Here is a 21,570-nt window from a genome sequence, read left to right as displayed (position 1 = left end):
GACTGTTTGTGCCCTCACCCCTGCTTCAGGGGGGCATTAGCGTGAAGCAGGTTGGGAAGTCAGGTGTTCTGATGCAGGATGTCACTTTGCCTTTCAAGTAAACAAATAAACATACTTTTAAAAGAAGAAAATAAAGGGAATAAGCATAGTTAGATACATCCTAAAGAAAGCAAAAAAGGATACAAAGGATGAATTTGTAAGAAGGAGTAAAAATAACGACATAACACAAATAGGTTACGCACACTGAAGAAAAAGATGTTGTGGGCGGCTGGCGCTGTTGCACAGTGGGCAAAGCTGGTCCTTGCAACATCAGCATCCCTTGATGGGTGCCAGTTGGAGTCCTGGCTGCTCCACTTCCAATCCATCACCCGCAAATGTGTCTGGGGAAGCAGCAGCAGATGGCCCAAGTGCCTGGGCCCCTGCCACCCATGTGGGAGACCTGGATGAAGCTCCTGGCTCCTGGCTTCGTTCTGGCCCAGCCTTGGCCATTGAAGCCTTTCAGAGAGTGACCCAGCAGATGGAAGGTCTCTTTCTGTCTTTCCCTCTCTTTCTGTTAACTCTGCCTTTCAAATAAATAAATACATCTTTAAAAAGAAGAAGAAGAAGAAGTATAGTGATTGGATCTCTCAATTCTAACAATATGCCATTTACAGGAGACACAATGAAAAGCAAAACCACAAACAAAGACTGAAAATAGAAGGATAGAAAAATTATACTAGGTAAATACTGAACCAGAGGACGCAGTGCACCAATGCTGACATCAGAAAAAGTGCACTCAATCGAAAGAACATGAACAGGAAGAAAGGACACTGGCACTGATGAAAGTTACAATCTACAAAAAGGATGCAGACATTTAAGGGTTTGCATGCTCCGAGGAAGCGCTTTGAAGACAGGAAAGAACAGACAGACAAGCCCACAGTAGCACGGCGAGATGTTAGACACGGGTAGACTGAGTCGCCGAGAGTAACCTCGGATATTGTAGAACGTAACAAGGACCGACTCACTTGGCATCGGCTCCGGTGTCCTGGTGCGCCTTCCCGCACCGCTGCGGACAGAAGGTGGGAGCTTCTTCCCAGGGCCCCTTTCCAGCTGCTGTTCCGGATGTGAACTCGTTTCTGCCTTTAGGGTCGGTGGCAGGAGAAAGGCGGATGAGAGGCAGGGACCACCGGCCTTTTCCTCGGCCGTGATGCTCCCAGGTACAATTGCAGAGCCATCGAATCTCCGTGCGTGGCTGTCTGGTCCCTGGTGCTGTGATGCTGAGTGGTAGCATCGGCAATGCTCGTGTTCACGTCTCTGTGTTGTTAGCACAGTTGTGTCTTTGGGAACATAGCTCTGGTGCAGGCATCCAGAGGCCCCACCTGGGGTCTTTGCCCACAGCCGTCCCACCTCACAGTGAATATTAACAATAGCTGACATGACAGGGAATTCAGAAAGGGCATAGAAAATATGTTTTGTGGGCCGGTGCAGGGCTCACTTGGCTAATCCTCCGCCTTGCGGCGCCGGCACACCAGGTTCTAGTCCCGGTTGGGGCACCGGATTCTGTCTCAGTTGCCCCTCTTCCAGGCCAGCTCTCTGCTGTGGCCTGGGAGTGCAGTGGAGGATGGCCCAAGTGCTTGGGCCCTGCACCCGCAAGGGAGACCAGGAGAAGCACCTGGCTCCTGGCTTCGGATCAGCGCGATGCGCTGGCCGCAGCGTGCTGGCCACGGCGGCCATTGGAGGGTGAACCAATGGCAAAAGGAAGACCTTTCTCTCTGTCTCTCTCTCTCTCTCACTGTCCACTCTGCCTGTAAAAAAAAAAAAATTATCTGAGGGTTCAAATCCAGAAGGAATTAAAAGAACAAGAATAAATCAAAGGAAATAGAAGAAAGGTAAGAACAAGAGAAGACAATGAAATAGAAACTATAAACACAAGTACACAAAAACCAGATAACACACAAAACAAAAATCTAGTTTCTGGGGCTGGTGCTGTGGTGTAGTGGGTAAAGTCGCTGCCTGCAGTGCCAGCATCCCATATGGGCGCCAGTTGGAGTCTCGGCTGCTCCACTTCTGATCCAGCTCTCTGCTAAGGCCTGGGAAAGCAGTGGAGGATGGTCCGGGCCCTTGGGCCCCTGCACCGTTGTGGGATACCCGGAGGAAGCTCCTGGCTCCTGGCTTCGGATCGGCGCAGCTCCAGCCATTGCAGCCAATTGGGGAGTGAACCAGCGGATGGAAGACCTCTCTCTCTGCCTCTTCTTCTCTTTTGTGTAACTCTGACTTTCAAGTAAAATAAATTAATTAAAAAAAAAACTAGAAAAGGCAGAGTAAGAAAATAATATCATAATAGTATATTAATATCGAATTAAACATGGATGTAAAACTCCTGACTGAATTGTATCAAAGCAAATATAGCAGTATTTTTACTACATTATACTTAAGTGGGGTTGTAATAATTCAAAGATTATTCAACATTAGAAAATTTCATCAATGTATTTCATCGTATTAACTGATTTAAACAGAACTATCAAAAGATGTGGGAAAACATACAATAAAGTCCAAGACTCAATAATGAAAAAATATTTTGTAACTTAACATCAGAAAGAAATTTCCTTAACCTAATATATATTATTTATGAAAGATACATAGTAAAAATATTATCTAATTATGAATCTGAAATGTTCCATTTAAGTCAAGAATGAGATAAGGATGTCCTACATCCAGTCAATAGTGTACTAGAAGTCCTAAACAATGCAATAAGACAAGAAAAATAAATACAACACATGAGGAATGATATAATCTGTCAAAGGTACAATCTACCAAACAGATGTAAATGAACAGGATTATATAAGTCTGATGTAACACAATGGGATAGCACTATTTTCAGACCATATATGATCATATAGTCATAGACATCTACAAAAGGATCAGTAGAAAAATCAGTAGTAAAGTTTCTTGATACAAGGGCAACAAAATACAATAGCCATTCTTCACACTGGCAACAACCAAACAGAAACTAAATAAGGAAAAAAGTAATAAAATTACAGAGTACAGAATAATTTAATAAAATGTGCAAATTTTAATGAAAAAACAGAAAAATGAATTGAAGACATGAAATAATAGAATTATACCTCATTCCTGGGTAAGAAGAAATATCATAAACATCAGTTACATGTTCAATCTGTAAATTCAATGAAATCATAAAGTAAGTCCCAACAGAATTCTTCAGAAAACCTGAGAAAATGTTTCTGGGGCCATCTTCTACTTCCCAGGCCACAGCAGAGAGCTGGATCAGAAGTGGAGCAGCTAAGACTCCAACCAGCGCCCATATGGGATGGCAGCACTGCAGGCAGCAGCCTTACCCACTATGCCACAGTGCCGGCCCTGACGAAATGTTTCTATAACTCATATGGAAGAATAAAGCAATTATGAAAAATGAAAACCAAGTCTGAGAGGGATGAGGCTTGCCTCTCAGAGATCAAGATGCATCGCTGGCCGGCGCCGCAGCTCAATAGGCTAATCCTCCGCCTTGCAGTGCCGGCACACTGGGTTCTAGTCCTGGTTGGGGCGCCGGATTCTGTCCCGGTTGCCCCTCTCCCAGTCCAGCTCTCTGCTGTGGCTGGGGAAGGCAGTGGAGGATGGCCCAGGTGCTTGGGCCCTGCACCAGCATGGGAGACCAGGAGGAAGTACCTGGCTCCTGCCTTCGGATCAGCGCGGTGCACTGGCCCGGCGGCCATTGGAGGGTGAACCAACAGTGAAGGAAGACCTTTCTCTCTGTCTCTCTCTCTCACTGTCCACTCTGCCTGTCAAAAAAAAAAAAAAAAAAGATGCATCGCAAGGTCACGGAGTTAAGACATCAGTGTATTTGTCAACTTCCTGTCAGGATAGCGAATGAAGAAAGGCAGATTCATTCAGCTCGCAGCTTTGGAGGTACAAAGGCAAGGTGCCTGCGTCAGCTCAGTCCTGGTCATGGGTGCTGGGCCGGCTGAGATCACAGCTCCAATCAGGGCCAGAGAGGGGCTGGGAGGGGCCGAGCTCAAGCTTGTACCACAGCCCTCTGGGGCCGACGCTGTGGCACAGCGGATAAAGTCCCCGCCTGCAGTGCCGGCTTCCCATATGGGCACCAGTTCGAGTCCCAGCTGATCCACTCCATCTGGCTCCTAGCTCTGGATCTGCTCAGCTCCGGCCATTGCAGCCATATGGGGAGTGAACCAGCGGATAGAAGACCTCTCTCTCTCTGTCTCTACCTCTCTCTGTAACTCTCTTTCAAATAATAAAAAAAAAGTAACAGCTCTCTTTTTTTTTTCAACTTTTATTTAATAAATACAAATTTCCAAAGTACAACTTTTGGATTATAGCGGTTTTTTCCCCCCATAACCTCCCTCCCACCTGCAACCACCCCATCTCCCACTCCCTCTCCCACCCCATTCTTCATCAAGATTCATTTTCTTTTCTTCTATTTTTAATTTATTTGACAGAAAGAGTTAGACAATGAGAGAGAGAGACATAGAGAAAGGTCTTCCTTCCGTTGGTTCACTCCCCAAATGGCTGCTATGGTCGGCGCTGCACCAATCCGAAGCCAGGAGCCAGATGCTTCTTCCTGGTCTCCCATGTGGGTGCAGGGGTCCAAGCACTTGGGCCATCCTCCACTGCCTTCCTGGGCCACAGCAGGGAGATGGATTGGAAGAGGAGCAACCAGGACTAGAATCCAGCGCTCATATGGGATGCCGGTGCCACAGGTGGAGGATTAACCAAGTGAGCCACAGTGGCAGCCCCAAGATTCATTTTCAATTATCTTTATATACAGAAGATCTACTTAGTATATATACTAAGTAAAGATTTCAACAGACTGCACCCACACAGACACACAAAATATAGAGTACTGTTTGAGTAGTAGTTTTACTGTTAATTCGCATAGTACAACACATTAAGGACAGAGATCCTACATGGTGAGTAGGTGCACAGTGACTCCCATTGTTGATTTAACAATTGACACTCTTATTTATGACGTCAGTAATCACCGAGGCTCTTGTCATGAACTGCCAAGGCTATGGAAGCCTCTTGAGTTCACAAACTCTGATCTTACTTAGACAAGGCCATAGTCAAAGTGGAATTTCTCTCCTCCCTTCAGAGAAAGGTATCTCCTTCTTTGATGGTCCCTTCTTTCCACTGGGATCTCACTCACAGAGATCTTTCATTTAGGTCTTGGTTTTTTTTTTTTGTTTGTTTGTTTGTTTTTGTTTTTTTTTTGTGCCACAGTGTCTTGGCTTTCCATGCCTGTGAAACTCTCATGGGCTTTTTAGCCAGATCCAAATGCCTTAAGGGCTGATTCTGAGGCCAGAGTGCTGTTTTGGACACCTGCCATTCTATGAGTCTGCTGTGTATCCCACTTCCCATGTTGGATTGTTCTCTCCTTTTTAATTCTATCAATTGTTATTAGCAGACACTAGCCTTGTTTATGTGATCCCTTTGACACTTAATCTTATCATTATGATCAATTATGAACTTAAACTGATCACTTTGACTAGTAAGATGGCATTGGTACATGCCACCTTGATGGGATTGAATTAGAATCCCCTGGCACGATTCTAGCTCTACCATTAGTGGTAAGTCCAAGTGAGCATGTGCTGAACTGTACATCTCCTCCCTCTCTTATTCCCACTCTTATATTTAACAGGGATCAAAGTACACCATCTCTGAGGACACGCCCCTTCCCCCCACCTCCCCAAGCACCACCTCTAAGGGCACCCTCCCTGGCCCTCCCATGAGTTCCCAGGAGAACTGCCATCTGGGGACATGCCCCCAGTGACCTATGGCCCTCCCACTAAGCCCCACTCCTTGGGAGTTCCACCACCTCCCAGGAGTGGGACCCTGGGGGCCAAGCCTCCAAGTGTAAGACCCTTTGGTGGGAACATCAACCACACCCAAACCATAACAGTTGGGAGTAGAGAAATTCTTCAGTGGACCAGAGAGACAAGAAATAAATCCATGCATTGCTGGGAACTGGGTATACAGTAGAGTCACGAGTCAGGGGAGCAATGAACAACCGGGAAGGGCACTGGGTCCAAACCTCCTTTTGATTGTTTTATTTTTTTATGACAATGAGACATTTTAGAGGAGGCAGACTGGCTGGGTTCCAAAATCAACACTTACTAACCTTGGGCAAGTTTCTTTCTTTCTTTCTTTTAAAATATTTATTTTATTTATTTGAAAGACAGTTACAGAGAGAGGTAGAGAGAGAGGTCTTTCATCCGCTGGTTCACTCCCCAGATGGCTGCAATGGCTGGGGCTGAGCCGATCCGAAGCCAGGAGCCAGGAGCATCTTCCGGGTCTCTCATGTGGGTGCTGGGGCCCAAGCACTTGGCCCTTCTTGCCCTGCTTTCCCAGGTGCATCAGCAGGGAGCTGGGTGGGCCCATATGGGATGCCAGCGCCGCAGGCAGCGGTGTAACCTGCTGAGCCACAGCCCGGGCAGCCACTTCTGTCACTGGAACACATTCGTGTTGACCTACAGATGTAACTCACTCAGCCTAAGTGCGTAGGTTCCGGTGACCCAGAGCCGTCTCACAGCCTCCTGGGGCACAGGTTTGGTGCCAGACCGTTCCGCCTTCGTCTCAGTCAAGCCTCCCAAAGCTGGCTCTGCCATCGCAGCAATGCAACAAATACCGCTTGGCTTTCAACGTTAGGACTCAGCCCACGGGCAGACTATGTCCATGGACTCACCTCTGCCTGGGGGAACATGAATGCTGTCCCACACTGCTGTCCCCAGGGGAACTGCCCATCCCACCCCCAGAGAGTGAAGAGAGGGGCACGCTGGCATTCAGGACTATGGTTCAAAGTGACCACGGTAACCCCGAGAAAGCCTAAAAAATACACACATGGGAAAGCTGGGAGGAGGAAGGGGAGGACCACTGTGAATATTAATGAGTAATACAGGTATGGTATTCAGTTAGACACCAAAACAAAACCAAGTGATGGGCGGTGGTGGGGGTGACTGGGGGCTGAGAGGGAATCTCTGACTTTGTATTTCTAACTCTTCTATTGAGCTTGAATGCACACTTCCAACTACATAAATTGCATTGAGACCATATTAAAATAAGCATTCAGTCTGCCCCCCCCCCCCCCAAATCTAGATCTAATTCTTGACATTCTCCTAGGCGCCCGGGCACTTCCGGGAGCGCCTCCTCGTCGTAGCATTGAATGGACGTCGCAAGCAGGCGCTCAGGGCTCTCCACCGCCTCGGACCCCGCGCCCCCGCGCCCAAAGGCCGGGCGCCACCTCCACGCAGCCCTCGGGAGGGACAGGGCGCCCTCTGCCGGGGGCGGCGCGCCGGCGCACTGGGGAGCCGCCCTCTGCGCATCCGCGGGGGCTCCGCCCCCGCCCCACACCCAGCGCGGCCTGCCGCCCCCGCTGTGTCACGTGCTGGCTGCCCCTTCCCCCTCGCCGGTGGCGCCTGGGGACGGGGAGTCGCGAGGGCGTGGGTGAGCGCGGCTGGGTGACGGGTCCCGTCCGACCCGGGTGTCTGAGCGGGCTGTCGGGTAGCATGGGGCTGACAGGAAAGGGGAGCGGGGCTTGAGCCCCCTCAGTGTTGGGCTCAGGCTTTGGGTCTGGGGGAGACTCCTGGCCCTTGAGTTTGCTGTGTGCCCAGGAATGAGGGACTACCCTCCCGCCAGTCACCAGAAGTGGTGAATCTCCTTCAGGCAAAGGTGTGGGCTCTCAGGGACCAGCCAGCCTTCAAGGTCCCTGTAGCTCAGCTTCTGCCTCACCCCGGGGTGCTGGGTGGTGCCGGCCTTCGGGAGTCATGGCCAGGGCCCAGCGGTGGGCAGGGCCTGGGGCGCTGCCTCCCAGGTTCCCCCTGGCCCCGCGCCCTGGGTGATGAAGTCTCCCGACTGTCTCCGCACAGGGCCCGTGGCCTCCGTGGGCGCACACATGTCCCAGGACGGGGACGCAGAGAGCTCCAGCTCCGAGGACCCCGAAGGAGCAAGCTCCCGGCTGGCCCTGACTCGGAGGCTGCCAGGGGCTAGGACTGGGGCTGGCACCAGGAAGAGGGTCCTGAGGAAGAAGGCAGCGGGAGATGCGGGCTACAAGGTTGGGAGCGCCGCAGGGGCCAGCCTGGGGGTCTTGGAGCCCCCAGCGGTGGGACAGAGTGGGGAGTCCACGCCTGGCCCCAGGTCCCGCGTTCGGCTGCACGCAGCACCTTCTAGGGGGCGGGCGCAGGCCTGCAGGAGGCTCCGGGTTTCTCTGTACGATGTCTTAGCTGGGCACTGCCCTGGGAGTCTTTGTAGCAGAACTGCCATTCTCCAGAGAGCCGTGCTGGGCAGGGGGAGGCCTGCAGAGGTGGAGGAGGCGAGCGGCCCTGGGCCCCAAGGCGCTGCAGATGGAGAACTGGGCTCTCCAGGGTGTGATGGAAGGAGCCCCACCGTCAGCAAAGAGGAGCCCCCAGGACAGGGCCTGCTGTCCTCAGCAGGCCCAGCCCCCCGGAGGGCAAGAAAGAGACGCAGGATGGGTAGCAGGATGGGTAGGGCCCGTTCAAAAGGTAGGGGGCAGACAGCCAGCCTCTTGCGGCTTGATCTGAGCCCAGGTGGGGACAGTCCCCAGTCTGGGGGGGAACTCCTGCAAGGTGCTGACCCAGAGTCCTGGGGAGGCTCCTGCAGACCCCTTTCTCCCAAGGACACTGGGTCCGGGCCTGGAGGTGCAGGTGGGAGTTTGGCAGGGTGCTCCCCAGGGCCTGGAGCGTGGGGGTGCTTGCCCACTGTCGGGGCTGGCAGCCCCTCCAGCCCTGTGGGCTTCCCGGTGCCTGGTGGGGGAGAGTCCCTGCAGCCAGAGGCCCCGTCGCCTCCACCGAGCCCTCCCTTGTGCCTGGGGGTGTCAGGACAGCAAGAAGTAGCTGAGCACAGCATGTGGGCTGCCGACGACCACGAAGGCCCCACTGCTTCCCATGGCCGGGAGGGGCTGGCACCCAGTGCTGAGTCCGCAGCCAGTACTGAGCCAGTGCCCGAGGATGGGCTGGGGCAAGGGCTGGCCGCCCTCCTTGACCCCTGTGCCAGCTCCCTGGAGCCCTCCGGCAGCCGCAGCTGCTCCCCGGAGCCTGAAGCCAGCACGGCCTGCTCAGACCCATTCACGGAGCTGAGATCCAAGCCCAGGAAGGGGCCAGAGCCCTGCGCCCAAGACTGCGATGCAGACAGACGCTCAGACAACTCCAGCCAGGACCAGCCGGGGGAACCCAGCCCTGGAGGCTGCTCCACACTGGTGAGTGGCGTCTGAGAGAGGGCTGCGAGGGCCAAGCTCCTTTCCCAACACCCTGCTTGGAATTTATCTGGCTAAGCTGGATTGGCTCTGGTTGAACAGGATCTCTCATACCCATTTTATGTCAGCTGGGTAAACCGAGGTCCCAAGTTAAGAAAGAAGAAAAGAAACTGAGTTTGCTGAATGCTTGGGAGGGGTTGTTTTGTTTGTTTTAAAAAGAGATTCTTGGCTGGTGCCGCGGCTCACTAGGCTAATTCTCTGCCTTGCGGCACCGGCACACTGGGTTCTAGTCCCGGTCGGGGCACCAATCCTGTCTCTCTCTCTCTCTCTCACTGTCCATTCTGCCTGTCAAAAAAAATTAAAAAAAAAAAAGAGATTCTTATCGCCCTTTCTTTTAAAAAACTCTTTTAAATTTGAAAGGCAGAGAGGCAGAGACAAAGAGCTGTGACTTGCTGGCTCACTTCCCAAATGGCCACAGCAGCCAGGCTCCTGGCTTCCCCCTGGCCCAGAACTTGATTGGGTCTCCCACATGGAGTAGGTGGGCCATCACCTGCTGCCGCCCAGCGTGCGCATCAGCAGGGAGCTGGGATGGAAAGCAGAGCCAAGGCTCGAACGCAGGGAGTCTGATGCAGTGTGGGAGTCTCCAGTGGCACCTTAATTACTGTGCCAAATACTCACCCCTCATTATCTTATTTATTTATTTATTTATTTGACAGGTAGAGTTATAGACAGTGAGAGAGAGAGACAGAAAGGCCTTCCTTCCGTTAGTTCACTTCCCAAATGGTTGCTACAGCCGGCGCGCTGCGCTGATCCGAAGCCAGGAGCCAGATGCTTCCTCCTGGTCTCCCATGTGGGTGCAGGGGCCCAAGCACTTGGGCCATCCTCCACTGCCTTCCCAGGCCACAGCAGAGAGCTGGACTAGAAGAGGAGCAACTGGGACTAGAACCCGGCGCCCATATGGGATGCCGGCGCCGCAGGCAGAAGATTAACCGAGTGAGCCACGGCGCCGGCCCTCCCTCATTATCTTTTGGAGTTAGAGAGTCCTGGGTTCAGATCTTGCCCTTGCTGAATGCCCTTGGGATTCAAGTTTTATTAACTTCTCCAAATTTCTACATCTGTAGAGAGGAGATACTAATTCCAGTTTAATGGGGGCTGTTTTCAGAGTTAAATGCAATTGTGGTGTAACATAATGTGCTTCGCCCAGCCAAGGGGACAAGGTAAATTGCTTAATTCATGTTGAATTTGCTTTTTCTTTCGTGTAAACAAAAACTCCATGAGGTTACTTCAGAAAGTTCGTGGAAAGTGAGATGAAAAGGGGACTTTATGTGGGCGCAGAAATTGAATTGCATGCGTAGTTTTCCCGTGGTGTGCATTTTCCATGAACTTTTAGCGGGTTTGCTCATATGCATGGATTTCACTTTTTCTTGCACCAACATAAGCTTATCTTTTCATTCCATTTTCCATGAAGGTTTTGAAGACCCTCCCCCCACTGTAAGAATATGAGGCTGGTGCACTCGTAGTAGCAGGCGGGGGACTGAGGCTCAGGGCTAGCAGACTTCTCCAGGCCCCTGTTCCCTGCAGCCGCAGCCCTCCTGCCATTGTTCTCTTACTTAGATTAACAACGAACTGAACTGCGTTAGTGGCTGATGTGTTTATTCACCAGAGGCAGAAGGTTGGATGGCACCTCTTGGTTTGGACATACAGTTCCAGCATGGTTGAATTTTTATCACATTATTGGCTGCATATTATGTGCTGGGTGCTTTGACTTAGTCTTCACCTCCAGCCCAGAGAGGTGAGGTCGCAGCCCCCAGCTCACACAGCTGCTTAGTTAGTGACAGGCAGGATACAAACCCAGGCAAGTCTATCTCGAGGGCAGCTGCGGGCCAACCTGTGCATCTCCCGTGCTGTCCACACAGAAGTCGCGGTATCCTGCCTGCCTGACACATGCTGGGTACTGTGCTGAGTACTCCGTCGTCCATCCTGGTGACAGCCCTGGGAGGGACATGCTATTTCTATCTCCCTGTTGTACTGGTGGCTTCATGTGCCTCAGTGGCTAGACAGGGAGCCATGTGGAGTGGGGGTGGGAGCCAGGGAGCTGCTCATGTCTTCACCGTTCTCATTATACCTGTCCTCACAGGCGTCACTCAGAGACACTGCTCTTTTTTTAAAAAAGATTATTTATTTGTTTATTTGAAAATCAGAGAGAGAGAGAAAGAAAGAGATCTCCCATCTGCTGGTTCACTCCCCTAATGGTCGCAACAGTCAAGACTGGGCCAGGCCGAAGCCAGAAGTCAGGAGCTTCATCCAGGTCTCCCACATGCGTGCAGGGGCCCAAGGACTTGAGTCATCTTCTACTGCTTTCCCAGGCCATAGCAGGGAGCTGGATTGGAAGTGGAGCAGCCGGGACTTGAACAGGCGCCCATATGAGATGCCAGCACTACAGACAGTGGCTTTACCCGCTGTGCCACAGCGCTGGCCCCCACTTATCTTTTTTTTTTTTTACAGGCAGAGTGGATAGTGAGAGAGAGAGAGACGAAGAGAAAGGTCTTCCTTTTTGCCGTTGGTTCACCCTCCAATGGCCGCTGCGGCCGGCGCATCGTGCTGATCCGAAGCCAGGAGCCAGGTGCTTCTCCTGGTCTCCCATGCGGGTGCAGGGCCCAAGCACTTGGGCCATCCTCCACTGCCTTCCCGGGCCATAGCAGAGAGCTGGCCTGGAAGAGGGGCAACCGGGATAGAATCTGGCACCCCAACCAGGACTAGAACCCGGTGTGCTGGCGCCACAAGGCGGAGGATTAGCCTGTTAAGCCATGGCGCCGGCCCCCACTTATCTTTTAAAAGTAATAAATAGGGGGCTGGTACAGTGACGGAGCAGGTAAAACCACCACCTGTAGTGCTGGCATCCCATAAGGGTGCAGGTTTGCGCCCCGGCTATTCCACTACCGATCCAGCTCTCTGCTATGGCCTGAGAAAGCAGTAGAAGATGGCCCAAGTCTTTGGGCCCCTGCACCTGTGTAGGAGACCCGGATGGCGCTCCTGGCTCCTGGCTTTGGATTGGTGCAGCTCCGGCTGTTGCAACCAATTGGGGAGTGAGATCAATTGGGAAGTGAGCCAGCGGATGGAAGACCTCTCTCTCTCTTTCTCTCTCTCTCTTTCTCTCTTTCTCTCTCTCTCTGCCTTTCCTTCTCTTTCTGTGTGACCCTGACCTTCAAATAAATAAATCTTTTTTTAAAAAAATAAGTAGAAAATGAAGAAGGAGCAAATCACCCCCACTCCCCACCCCTGTATTTCCCATGTTCGGATCTAACCTTGTGACTTCATGGTACACCTGCTTTGGTTTGTCTTTGTGCAACCCACATCTACCTACAAGTAGAATCACGTATCGAGTCTTATAATTTCCGTTTTTAGTACTTAAAAGAATTTCACAATTTATTAATAGAGTAAGGAAGTCCCCTATGAAAATTTTATTCATTTATTTGATTTGAATGAGCGAAGTCAGAAGGAGAGAGATTTCCCATTGGTTTTTACTCTCCAGATGCCCGCAACATCTGGGGCTGGGTCAGGCTGAAGCCAGGAGCCAGGAACTCCATCTGGGTCTTGCACACGGGTGGCAGAGACCCTGCTGCCTCCCGGAGTGCACACTAGCAGGAAGCTGCAGTGCAGCGTGGCACTGGGGCGGGAGCCGGGGCGCCCTGTGCGGGACATGGCTGTTCCAGGCAGCGTCTCAGCCCCTGCTTCGAGCTCCTGCCCCGGGGTTCCCTTGCAGCGCCTTCTGGCCTCACTGCCCTTCCCCCAGAGGCAACCGCTGTTCGCCACGTGTGTCCCTTCGCTGCCCTGTGGCTGAGCTTCTGTGCGCCCACGACCGTCTACAGGCAGAGCCTTTTGCATATGCAGAGGCTCATAAGCGCCTATCATTACAGGGCCTGCCCTCTGTTTTTGAGCTCCTAATATTTGAAGGTCTTCCCAGGTTGGTACACACTGTTCTGCCCAGTTTGTGCTTTTCCTAAACCCTGCGTCATTGCTGTCCACGGCTGTATTTGTCACAGCCCCAGGAGCTGTCAGGATAAGAGGATGGGCTGGGACTTCCTTTTCTCGTTCCCAACGGCACCGTGACATGAGCACGGTCCGGAGGCTGGCAGCCTGGCCTTGCGACCTGGTTCTGCCGCTCTCTGAATGACCTAGGTGAATGCCTTCACCTTTCCCAAACGAGTTCCCTTATCTGCAGATGTGGGTGCTGGGAGAACCAGGCTCCAGGTGGGGTGGCGACGATGAGAGGACATGACGCACGTCTGGCATTGAACGCAGTGCCAGGTACCAGGGCAGGTTGCCTGTGATTGACGGGGTCCTGCTGTCAGCTAGGCTGCGGCGCGCAACCTTAGGCATCTGCTTCTCCGGCTGCACGTGCTCTCCAGGCACTGGGTGCCCTGCCTTGGGGTGCCTGGGTCTGCAATGTTGTTTGAGCCCCATGGTGGAGCCGGGTTCCCGCTGGACTTGACAGGAGGCAGCCCACAGCTGCTCCCTCCTCCAGGGCCCAGCCTTGACTCTGCGGGCACAGCCCATCATCCCGCAGCTTCCCAAACATCCCGTTGCCGTGGCAACCAGTGCCAGCTGCAGGAGAAGAATGGAGGCTGGGCTGTGACAGGGACGGGCAGGCGGCTGAAGACAGGGCTGAGTGGGGTATAAGCGCGGGCACAGCGCCCGGCTGGTCCGGAGCCCCTGTAGGGCCCTTGAGGTGTGGCCTAGTTCGTGACAGGGACAGCCAGGAGGGCTCAAGGTCAGGCTCTGCCTGCCTTCCTCCAGGTGGCTTTGGACAAGAGCTGTCGCCTTTCTGTGGAGTGGGGAGCATCTCATGGGAGGGGCCGGGTGTGCTCTCGTCTTCTGGCCTGGAGGGGTGGGTGGGTGGGGCTTGGGGTGCCATTCTCTTGTCTGTCCTGTACCCCCAGGGACCAGGGAGGCCTGGGGCTGCTCTGTGGATGAAAGAGCAGGGGACAGGAGAGAGCAGCTCAGCCCTGAGTCTGCCCAGCAGGGCCGGGGTAGGGGTGGCACACAGCGTTGCTGGCCCGTCCCGGGCTCCTGGCTGGGAGGGCGGGCTGCCTGCAGCTTCAGGGGGCCAAGAGGTATGGGAGGCAGGAGCAGGCCTTTGCGGCAGGTGGGCAGCTGAGCACAGGGTGACCACACACCATGAGCTTTCCATGCCAAGCAGTGTGGGTGACCCCGTGTTGCTGGTTAGGAACTCTAGGATTAGAGAACCGTGTAACACACTTGTGGTCACATGGCAGGGTGAGGATTTGCATCCAGGCCTGTGTGATGGCAGAGTCCAGGATCTAACGGTCCAGAAGCAGAGATAAGGGACCAGATGGCGGAAGGACAGACTGAAGTCCAGCAGGTGGCAGGTGTCCAGAGGTCAGGAGAGCACAGGGGAGGGCGCCGGCTACACTCAGCCCAGGCAAGGGAAGCGGGTGTTCAGCCAGCAGAGAAAGCAGGAAGGTCACACCAGGCAGAGGGCAGTGTACGTGCAAAGGCACTGAGGCAGGAGGTGGCTTGGGGGGCTGTAGGAGTGGAGCCGTACTTGGGGCAGGCTGAGGAGGAAAGCATGAGGTGAGATCTTTGCTGGAGTGGAAGTAGAGAAACCGCTGTGTGGCCGGGTGTTGGGAGGGGCCTCTCCGGGAGGAGCCAGGGAACCCTATCGCCATCCGTGCAGAGAGCACACTGTGTTCTGGACGCTGCTCGGAGCCTCCAGCAACGGTGAGGATCGCTGCGTCGACACTGTGAGGCAGACATGGCGTTCTCCCCATTTCGCTGATGAGAAAACTGAGGCACACAGAGGCTAAGGAACTTTGCTGAGGTCACACAGCTCCTGAGTGTTGGCAGCAAGCGTCCCATTCCGTGAGTCTGCCAGCTTGTTTGTTTGTTGACTCCATACAGGTTGTTTGCTTCATTCATTCATTCATTCATTCTTTTGCTGTTACATACGGTGCTGCCATGAGCAGTTTTGCATGTTTTCTGGGGACATTTAAGCAACACTATCTCCAGGGGGAATCTGGATTTGCTGGGTTTAGGGGCACACACTTTCTACTTTTTAAAGATAGTGCCAGAGGGCTGGTGTGGCATAGCATAGGGGCTAACGCTTGCTGCTTGCGACACCGGCATCCCATGTGGGTCCTGGCTGCTGTACTTCCGATCCAGCTCCCTGGTAATGACCTTGGGAAAAGCAGAGGAAGACGCCCCAAGTGCTTGGGCCCCTGGACCTGCTACGAGACCTGGATAGAATTCTGAGCTCCTGGCCCAACCCCAGCCATTGTGGCCATTTAGAGAGTGAACCAATGAATGGAAGACCTTTCTTTCTCTCTCTCAGTCTCACCCTCTCTCTGTGTAACTCTGTCTTTCAAATAAATAAATAAATCATAAACAAACAAACAAAAACGCAGTGTCAGAGGCGTTCTGAGCTGCAGGGGACAGTTTATATTCCCTCCAGCAGTGGGTACGTGTTCTTTCAGACTGCTTTTTGCCAAAGTGCAGGTGTGTTATGGTGTCTCCATACTGTTTTAATTTTTGTTTTCCTATGAATAAGGAGAATAGTTTTATGTGTTGGCCATTCCCATTAAGTCTTTTGCCAAACAAACAAAAAAGGTTTTGTTGCTGTCTGACTTTTCCTGATGGGTTTCTAGGAGCTCATTCTTATTTGGGGTACTGCTGCTTGGCAGGTTTTTGTTTTGCAAATCCATCCCACAGGGCCACTGGTAATTTTGGTTTCCTTGTGGGGTCTGTGGGTAAGCAGAAAATTTGATTATTTATTTGAAAGGCAGAGTTACAGAGAGGCAGAGAGAGAGAGAGAGAGAGAGAGAGAGAGATTTTCCATCCACTAGTTCACTCCCTAAATGGCCACAATGGCCAGGGGGGGCCCAGGTGAAGCCAGGAGCCAGGAGCTTCATCTGAGTCTCCCCCGTGGCTGCAGGGGCCCGAGCACTTGGGCTGTCTTCCACAGCTTTCCCAGGTGTGTTAGCAGGGAGCTGGATGGGAACTGGAGCAGCAGGGACTTGAACTGGTGCCCGTAGGGATGCCCGTGTTTCAGGTGGTGGCTTAATCCACTCTGCCATGACACTGGCCCCCAGATTTATTCTTAGATGTCATATTTGCGTCTGTGTATAACTTGTTTATTATCAGAAGTATTGTGGGGTCGGCGTCACGGCTCAATAGGCTAATCCTCCACCTTGCAGCGCCGGCACACCGGGTTCTAGTCCCAGTCGGGGCACCGGATTCTGTCCCGGTTGCCCCTCTTCCAGGCCAGCTCTCTGCTATGGCCCGGGAGTGCAGTGGAGGATGACCCAAGTCCTTGAGCCCCTGGCTCCTGCCTTCGGATCAGCGCAGTGCGCCAGCCACAGTGCGCTGGTCGCGGTGGCCATTGGAGGGTGAACCAATGGCAAGGGAGGATCTTTCTCTCTGTCTCTCTCTCTCACTGTCCACTCTGCCTATCAAAAAAAAAAAAAAAAAAAAAAAAACAGAAGTATTGTGGAACATTCCCAGTGTGTGTAAAGGTGGACTGATCTGTAGGCAGAGGTTGGCTGCCTTGTGGGTTTCGTAAATAAGCAACGGCTCTTGGTTTGCGTGTGGACAGGGGCTGAGTTGGAGCTAGAAAGAGAGCGTTGAGTAGCTGGGAGAGGGACCAGATAGCCGCTGTCAGAAGCAAGTGAAGCCAGACACCAGATAAAGTGGCGAGGGCAGATTTTAATCAGTAGGAGCTGTTGCAGTAGGAAAGCAATGGGGCCTGAGCTGAGCACGGCTTTGATCTGCGCAGAAGCAACGGGGCCTTGTGCAGGGGGGCCGAGGAGCTCAGGAGACACTAGAAGGGTTAGCCAGCGTGCTGCGACCTGGCCGCGCCGCCTGCGAGTGGCCGTTTTCCAGGTGAGGACTCCGTCCTCCCGCAGAGACTGCGAGACAGAGGCCCTGTCCTTCGGTGTCGGCGACGGTAGACAGCAGCCTGGACAGCCTTGACTGCGCAGACAGGGGCTTGCACAGGGGGTGGGGCCGTCTTAGGGGGTGCAGCCTTGAGTTCGTAGAGACTGCACTGGGCCCCGTTCAAGTCTTCGCAGACAGAGGGGGAGGCCTGCTGGAGACGCGGGCTCAGAGGAGCCTGTCCACGGCGTTCGGTCAAGGAGAGAATCTTTGTTCCTGGCAAGCCCCAAATATTTTCTCTTGCTCTTTACAGAAAAACACTGTTGGCCCCTGCATGAACTCCCTTGCACGCATACCCAATCCCAGCCACACGTGCTGTCTTGCCTAAAAGTTGGCCGTACGTCCTTAAGTCACCAAGGAGCAATAGCCACTTTACCAAGAATCTCTTAATTTATTTTTCTAGTTTGTCACTTGAAAGTCAGGATCCAAATAAGGGCCACACACTGCAACGGGTTCATCAGCCTTTAAAGTCTCTAGAAGGTCTCTCTCCATGTGTCTTGTTTCTTCTTGCAATATTTTTGGAAAACTTTGAAGTTATTTTTTACTTATTTGAAAGGCAAAGAGAGAGACAGAGAAAGAGATCATCCATTGGTTGGTTCACTCCCCAACTGCCCACCTCAGCTGGGGCTGGGTCAGGCTAAAGCTAGTGGACATAAACTCAATCCGGGTCTCCCCCATGGCCGACAGGGGCCCAAGTACATGGGCCATCATCTGCTGCCTCCCAGGTTGCATGAACAGAAACTGGATTGGAAGCAGAGCCGGGACTCAAACCCAGGAACCCTGCTGTGGGATGTGGCTGTCCCAAGATGCATCCAGGCGGTTGTCTCCTTTCTTGAATTCCGACATCTCCCCTCCCTTTCCCTCCTGCACTACCTGAGGTTGCTAGTGGTGACATCATCGTTCCAAAGTGAGTGTGGTGCGTGCAGCACTTCCCAGGTGCTCCAAGTCAGGCTTAGGGAGCTCTGTCTGTCCCTGGTTTGCTAGTTTCGGTCACGTGCCATGTAAGGATGCTCTGGTCTGTGACACACCGCATGTTTGATGGAGAGGCCATAAGCCTGTGTCCCTGGGTGACGCCATAGCTGGCCTCGTCTGAGGATGGAAATGCTGTGTTTGCACACAGGGAAACTGCCTCCCGAGGCGTTTCTCAGCGCAGCCGTGTCACCAGCAGTGCAGCACCAGTGCAGTGCATTCTGCCAAACGTGTTCTCCAGTCTCTTGAGCTAATAACACGAGAAACATTGCCCTCCAACTTAACAATGTAGCAAGTGTAATGAGCTATTTAGTTTCAATGTTAAACCAAGTTTGCTTTCTTGGAACAAACCCAGCTTGCGAGTGTTCTTTTTTATGTTGCTGTCATTCCTGTTGACAGTATTCTGTTTGGAGTTGGTGTTGATGAGTTACCTGGCCTCAGGTGATCTGTCCTCACCCTCCCCTCTAGCTCCCAGGTTTTGCTAAAGCCCCGGAGAACGACTGGCGGGGGCAGCCATTCGGCACGGCTGTTCAGAGCCACTGCTTCACGCGTGCTGGTGTCTGGCCTGAGTCCGGGCCTTGCTCCCAGCACCGCTCGTGTGCAGGTCGGGAGGTAGCAGGTGGCGGCTCCAGAAACCCGGCCCCTGGCGCCCTGAGGGAGACTCAGATCGAGCTCCGGGCTCCCGGCATTTGGGGAGAGAACCAGTGGAAGAGCTCTGTCTTTCTCTCGCTGCCTTTCAAATAAAATGAAGTAAATAAACATCGAAAGAAAAGAATGGCTGGCGGAGTGTTTTCTTTTTCTGTCCTCTGTGATAATTGGAGTGAGGTTGGAATGACTTGATTTTGGGACATTTTGGTACAAAACGTGATGCCAAGGCTGGTAATACAGGGTCTGGACTGGTGTTTTCTTTAGGGAAGATGTTTCCTTCCCTGTTGTGTCTGTTTATCTTGTGATTACTCGGGGTTTTTTCCTTCACTCTATTTTGGTAAGTTGTATTTCTCTAGCTCTGTGTTCATTTCACCGAGCTGTCAAGTTTCTTGGCACGTTGGTGTCAAGTATTTAGCGGTAGCCTCTTCTCCTTGTCACGTCTGTCCACTCGCTCCAGACAGCGTCTGGTTGCACCTTTGCTCTTCAGCCAGGCCGCAGAGTTGTCAGTTGCTTGGTCTTATCAGAGAACCGATTCTTGGTTTTGGTGATTCTCTGCATTTATATATTTGTATATTCAGTGTTATCTCTTTTAGTTTATTCTGTTATTTTATAATGCCTTAAAATGATGCCTAATTCATACATTTCCCCTCTAATAAAGCCATTTAAAGCTGTCAGCAAACCTTCATCATTTTTGCTGCATCTGCAGACTAATATTTAGTCTTTCTTACCATTTAGTCTCAATATTTTATAATTTTTTAAAACTATTTATTTGAAAGGCAGAGGAGAGAGAGAAAACAAGGGAGAGAGAGAGAGAGAGAGAGAGAGAGAGAGAGAGAGAATGAGAATCTTCCATCACCTTGGTTCACTCCACCTTGGTCCACTCTGGATTGGAGTAAAACCGGGAGACGGGAACTCCACCTGCGTCCCTGATATGAGTGACCGGTACTCAGAACGTGAGCCATCGCCTGCTGCCTCCCAGGATGCACGTTAGCGGGAGGCTGGGTCAGCAGCAGAGCTGGGACTCCATCCCAGGCACTCTGATGTGGGACGTAGGCATCCCAAGTGGCCACTTAACTCACTGCACCGCAGTGCCTGCCCTGTTATTTTATAATTTGTTATAATTTTTCCTTCGCCTGCGTGTTATTTTGAGTGTATTTTTTCATCTCCAAGCACCTGAGGGGTCTTGTGTTGTTATTATTGCTTTCTTTTAAAAAAGAAGTTTTTATTTATTTGAAAGGTATAGCGACAGAGAGAAAAGGAGAGACAGAGATCTCTTCCATCTGCTGGTTCACTCCCCACGTGCCTGCAATAGCTGGGTGTGGCCTAGGCCGAAGCCAGGAATCAGGAACTCAGCCTGGACCTCCCACATGGATGGCAAGAACCTAAGTACTTGGCCATCACCTGCTACCTCCCATGGTGTGCTTTAGCAGGAAACTAAATCAAGCAAACACAGAAATTCTGACATGGATGTGGGCTTCCCAAGCAGCAGCTTAGCCACTGCACAGCGCCTGCTGTTGTTGCTGCTTTATAATTTAACCACACTGTGGTTTGAAAACGTGGCCTTTATCTGAGTTATTGGATATGATAGCCGCTTGCTGCTGTCTGTCTGTTGAGCACTTGAAATTTGGCTAGTCCATACTGACACGTCCTGCCAATGTTAAAACACACACTGGGGGCTGGCGCTGTGGCACACAGGTTAACTCACAGCCTGCAGCACTGGCATCCCATATGGGCACTGCTGCAAGTCCCAGCTGCTCTACTTCCCATCCAGCTCCCTGCTAATGCACCTGGGAAAGCAGCAGAAGATGGCCTGAGTGCTTGGGCCTGTGCACCCATAAGGGAGGCCTGGAAGAAGCTCCTGGCTCCTGGCTTCAGCCTGGCCCAGCCCCAGCCATTGTAGCCATTTAGGGAATGAACCAGTGGATAAAAGACCTTTCTCTTTCTGTAACTCTGCCTTTCAAATAAATAAATAAATAAATAAATGTTTTCACACACACACACACACACACAGAGGATCTCAAAGACTTTAGTACCCTAGACCCAGGTAAAATCCCAGTCATTTTGTATTAGTTACCTGCTCAAAAGATTCTATTTTTTATATATTGAGTTGAATAATACGTAGAATTAATTTCACTTTTTTTTACCTTTTCCTAATGTGGCTACTAGCAAGTTTAAAAGTATGCTGTGGCTCACGTTATTTCTGTTGGGCAGTGCTGGTCTAAAACGTGTGACTCTTTTGAGACCTGTTGTTATTTGCTGCATGGCCCAGGCTGTGCTCAGTTTTCACGTATCCTCCGCGTGTTCTTGGAGAGAATCTGTCCGGGCCTTGCTTCCAGTGCCAGTGTGCCACTCGTGTGCAGGTCGGGAGGTAGCAGGTGGCGGCTCCAGAGACCCGGCCCCTGGCGCCCTGAGGGAGACTCAGCTCGAACTCCGGGCTCCCGGCATTTGGGGAAAGAACCAGTGGAAGAGCTCTGTCTTTCTCTCACTGCCTTTCAAATAAAATGAAGTAAATAAACATCGAAAGAAAAGAATGGCTGGTGGTGGGGTTGTGGTGCAGCGAGTTGAGCTGTGCTTGGCAATGCCAGCTTTCTGTATTGGCACACTGGTTTCAGTCTTGACTGCTCTGCATCCAATCCAGCCCCCTGCTGATGCGCCTGGGAGAGCAGCAGGAGATGGCCCAAGTGCTTAGGCCCCTGCACCCACATGGGAGATCTGAGTGGAGTTCCTGGCTCCTGGCTTCGGCCCTGCCCAGTCCTGATCCTTGTGGCCATTTGGGGAGTGAACCT

At 52.2% G+C, this 21,570-nt stretch overlaps 1 protein-coding gene across 1 annotated transcript in view; it reads left to right on the top strand.

Annotated features, from left to right (window-relative positions):
- Positions 1-7,900: 7,900 nt before the first annotated feature.
- The window catches only part of SPOCD1 (SPOC domain containing 1), a 29,369-nt gene continuing 15,699 nt past the window's right edge, over positions 7,901-21,570 (top strand). Inside the window, exon 1 of the mRNA XM_062190053.1 lies at positions 7,901-9,220. Within this exon, the coding sequence (XP_062046037.1) occupies positions 7,901-9,220 (1,320 nt within the window). The remainder of the gene's footprint in view (positions 9,221-21,570) is intronic.

The sequence above is a fragment of the Lepus europaeus genome, chromosome 5 (genome assembly GCF_033115175.1).
Source record: "Lepus europaeus isolate LE1 chromosome 5, mLepTim1.pri, whole genome shotgun sequence".
Taxonomy (NCBI): Eukaryota; Metazoa; Chordata; class Mammalia; order Lagomorpha; family Leporidae; genus Lepus; species Lepus europaeus.
The sequence above is the reverse complement of the archived record's forward strand: the minus strand, read 5'-3'. Positions and strand labels throughout refer to the sequence as shown.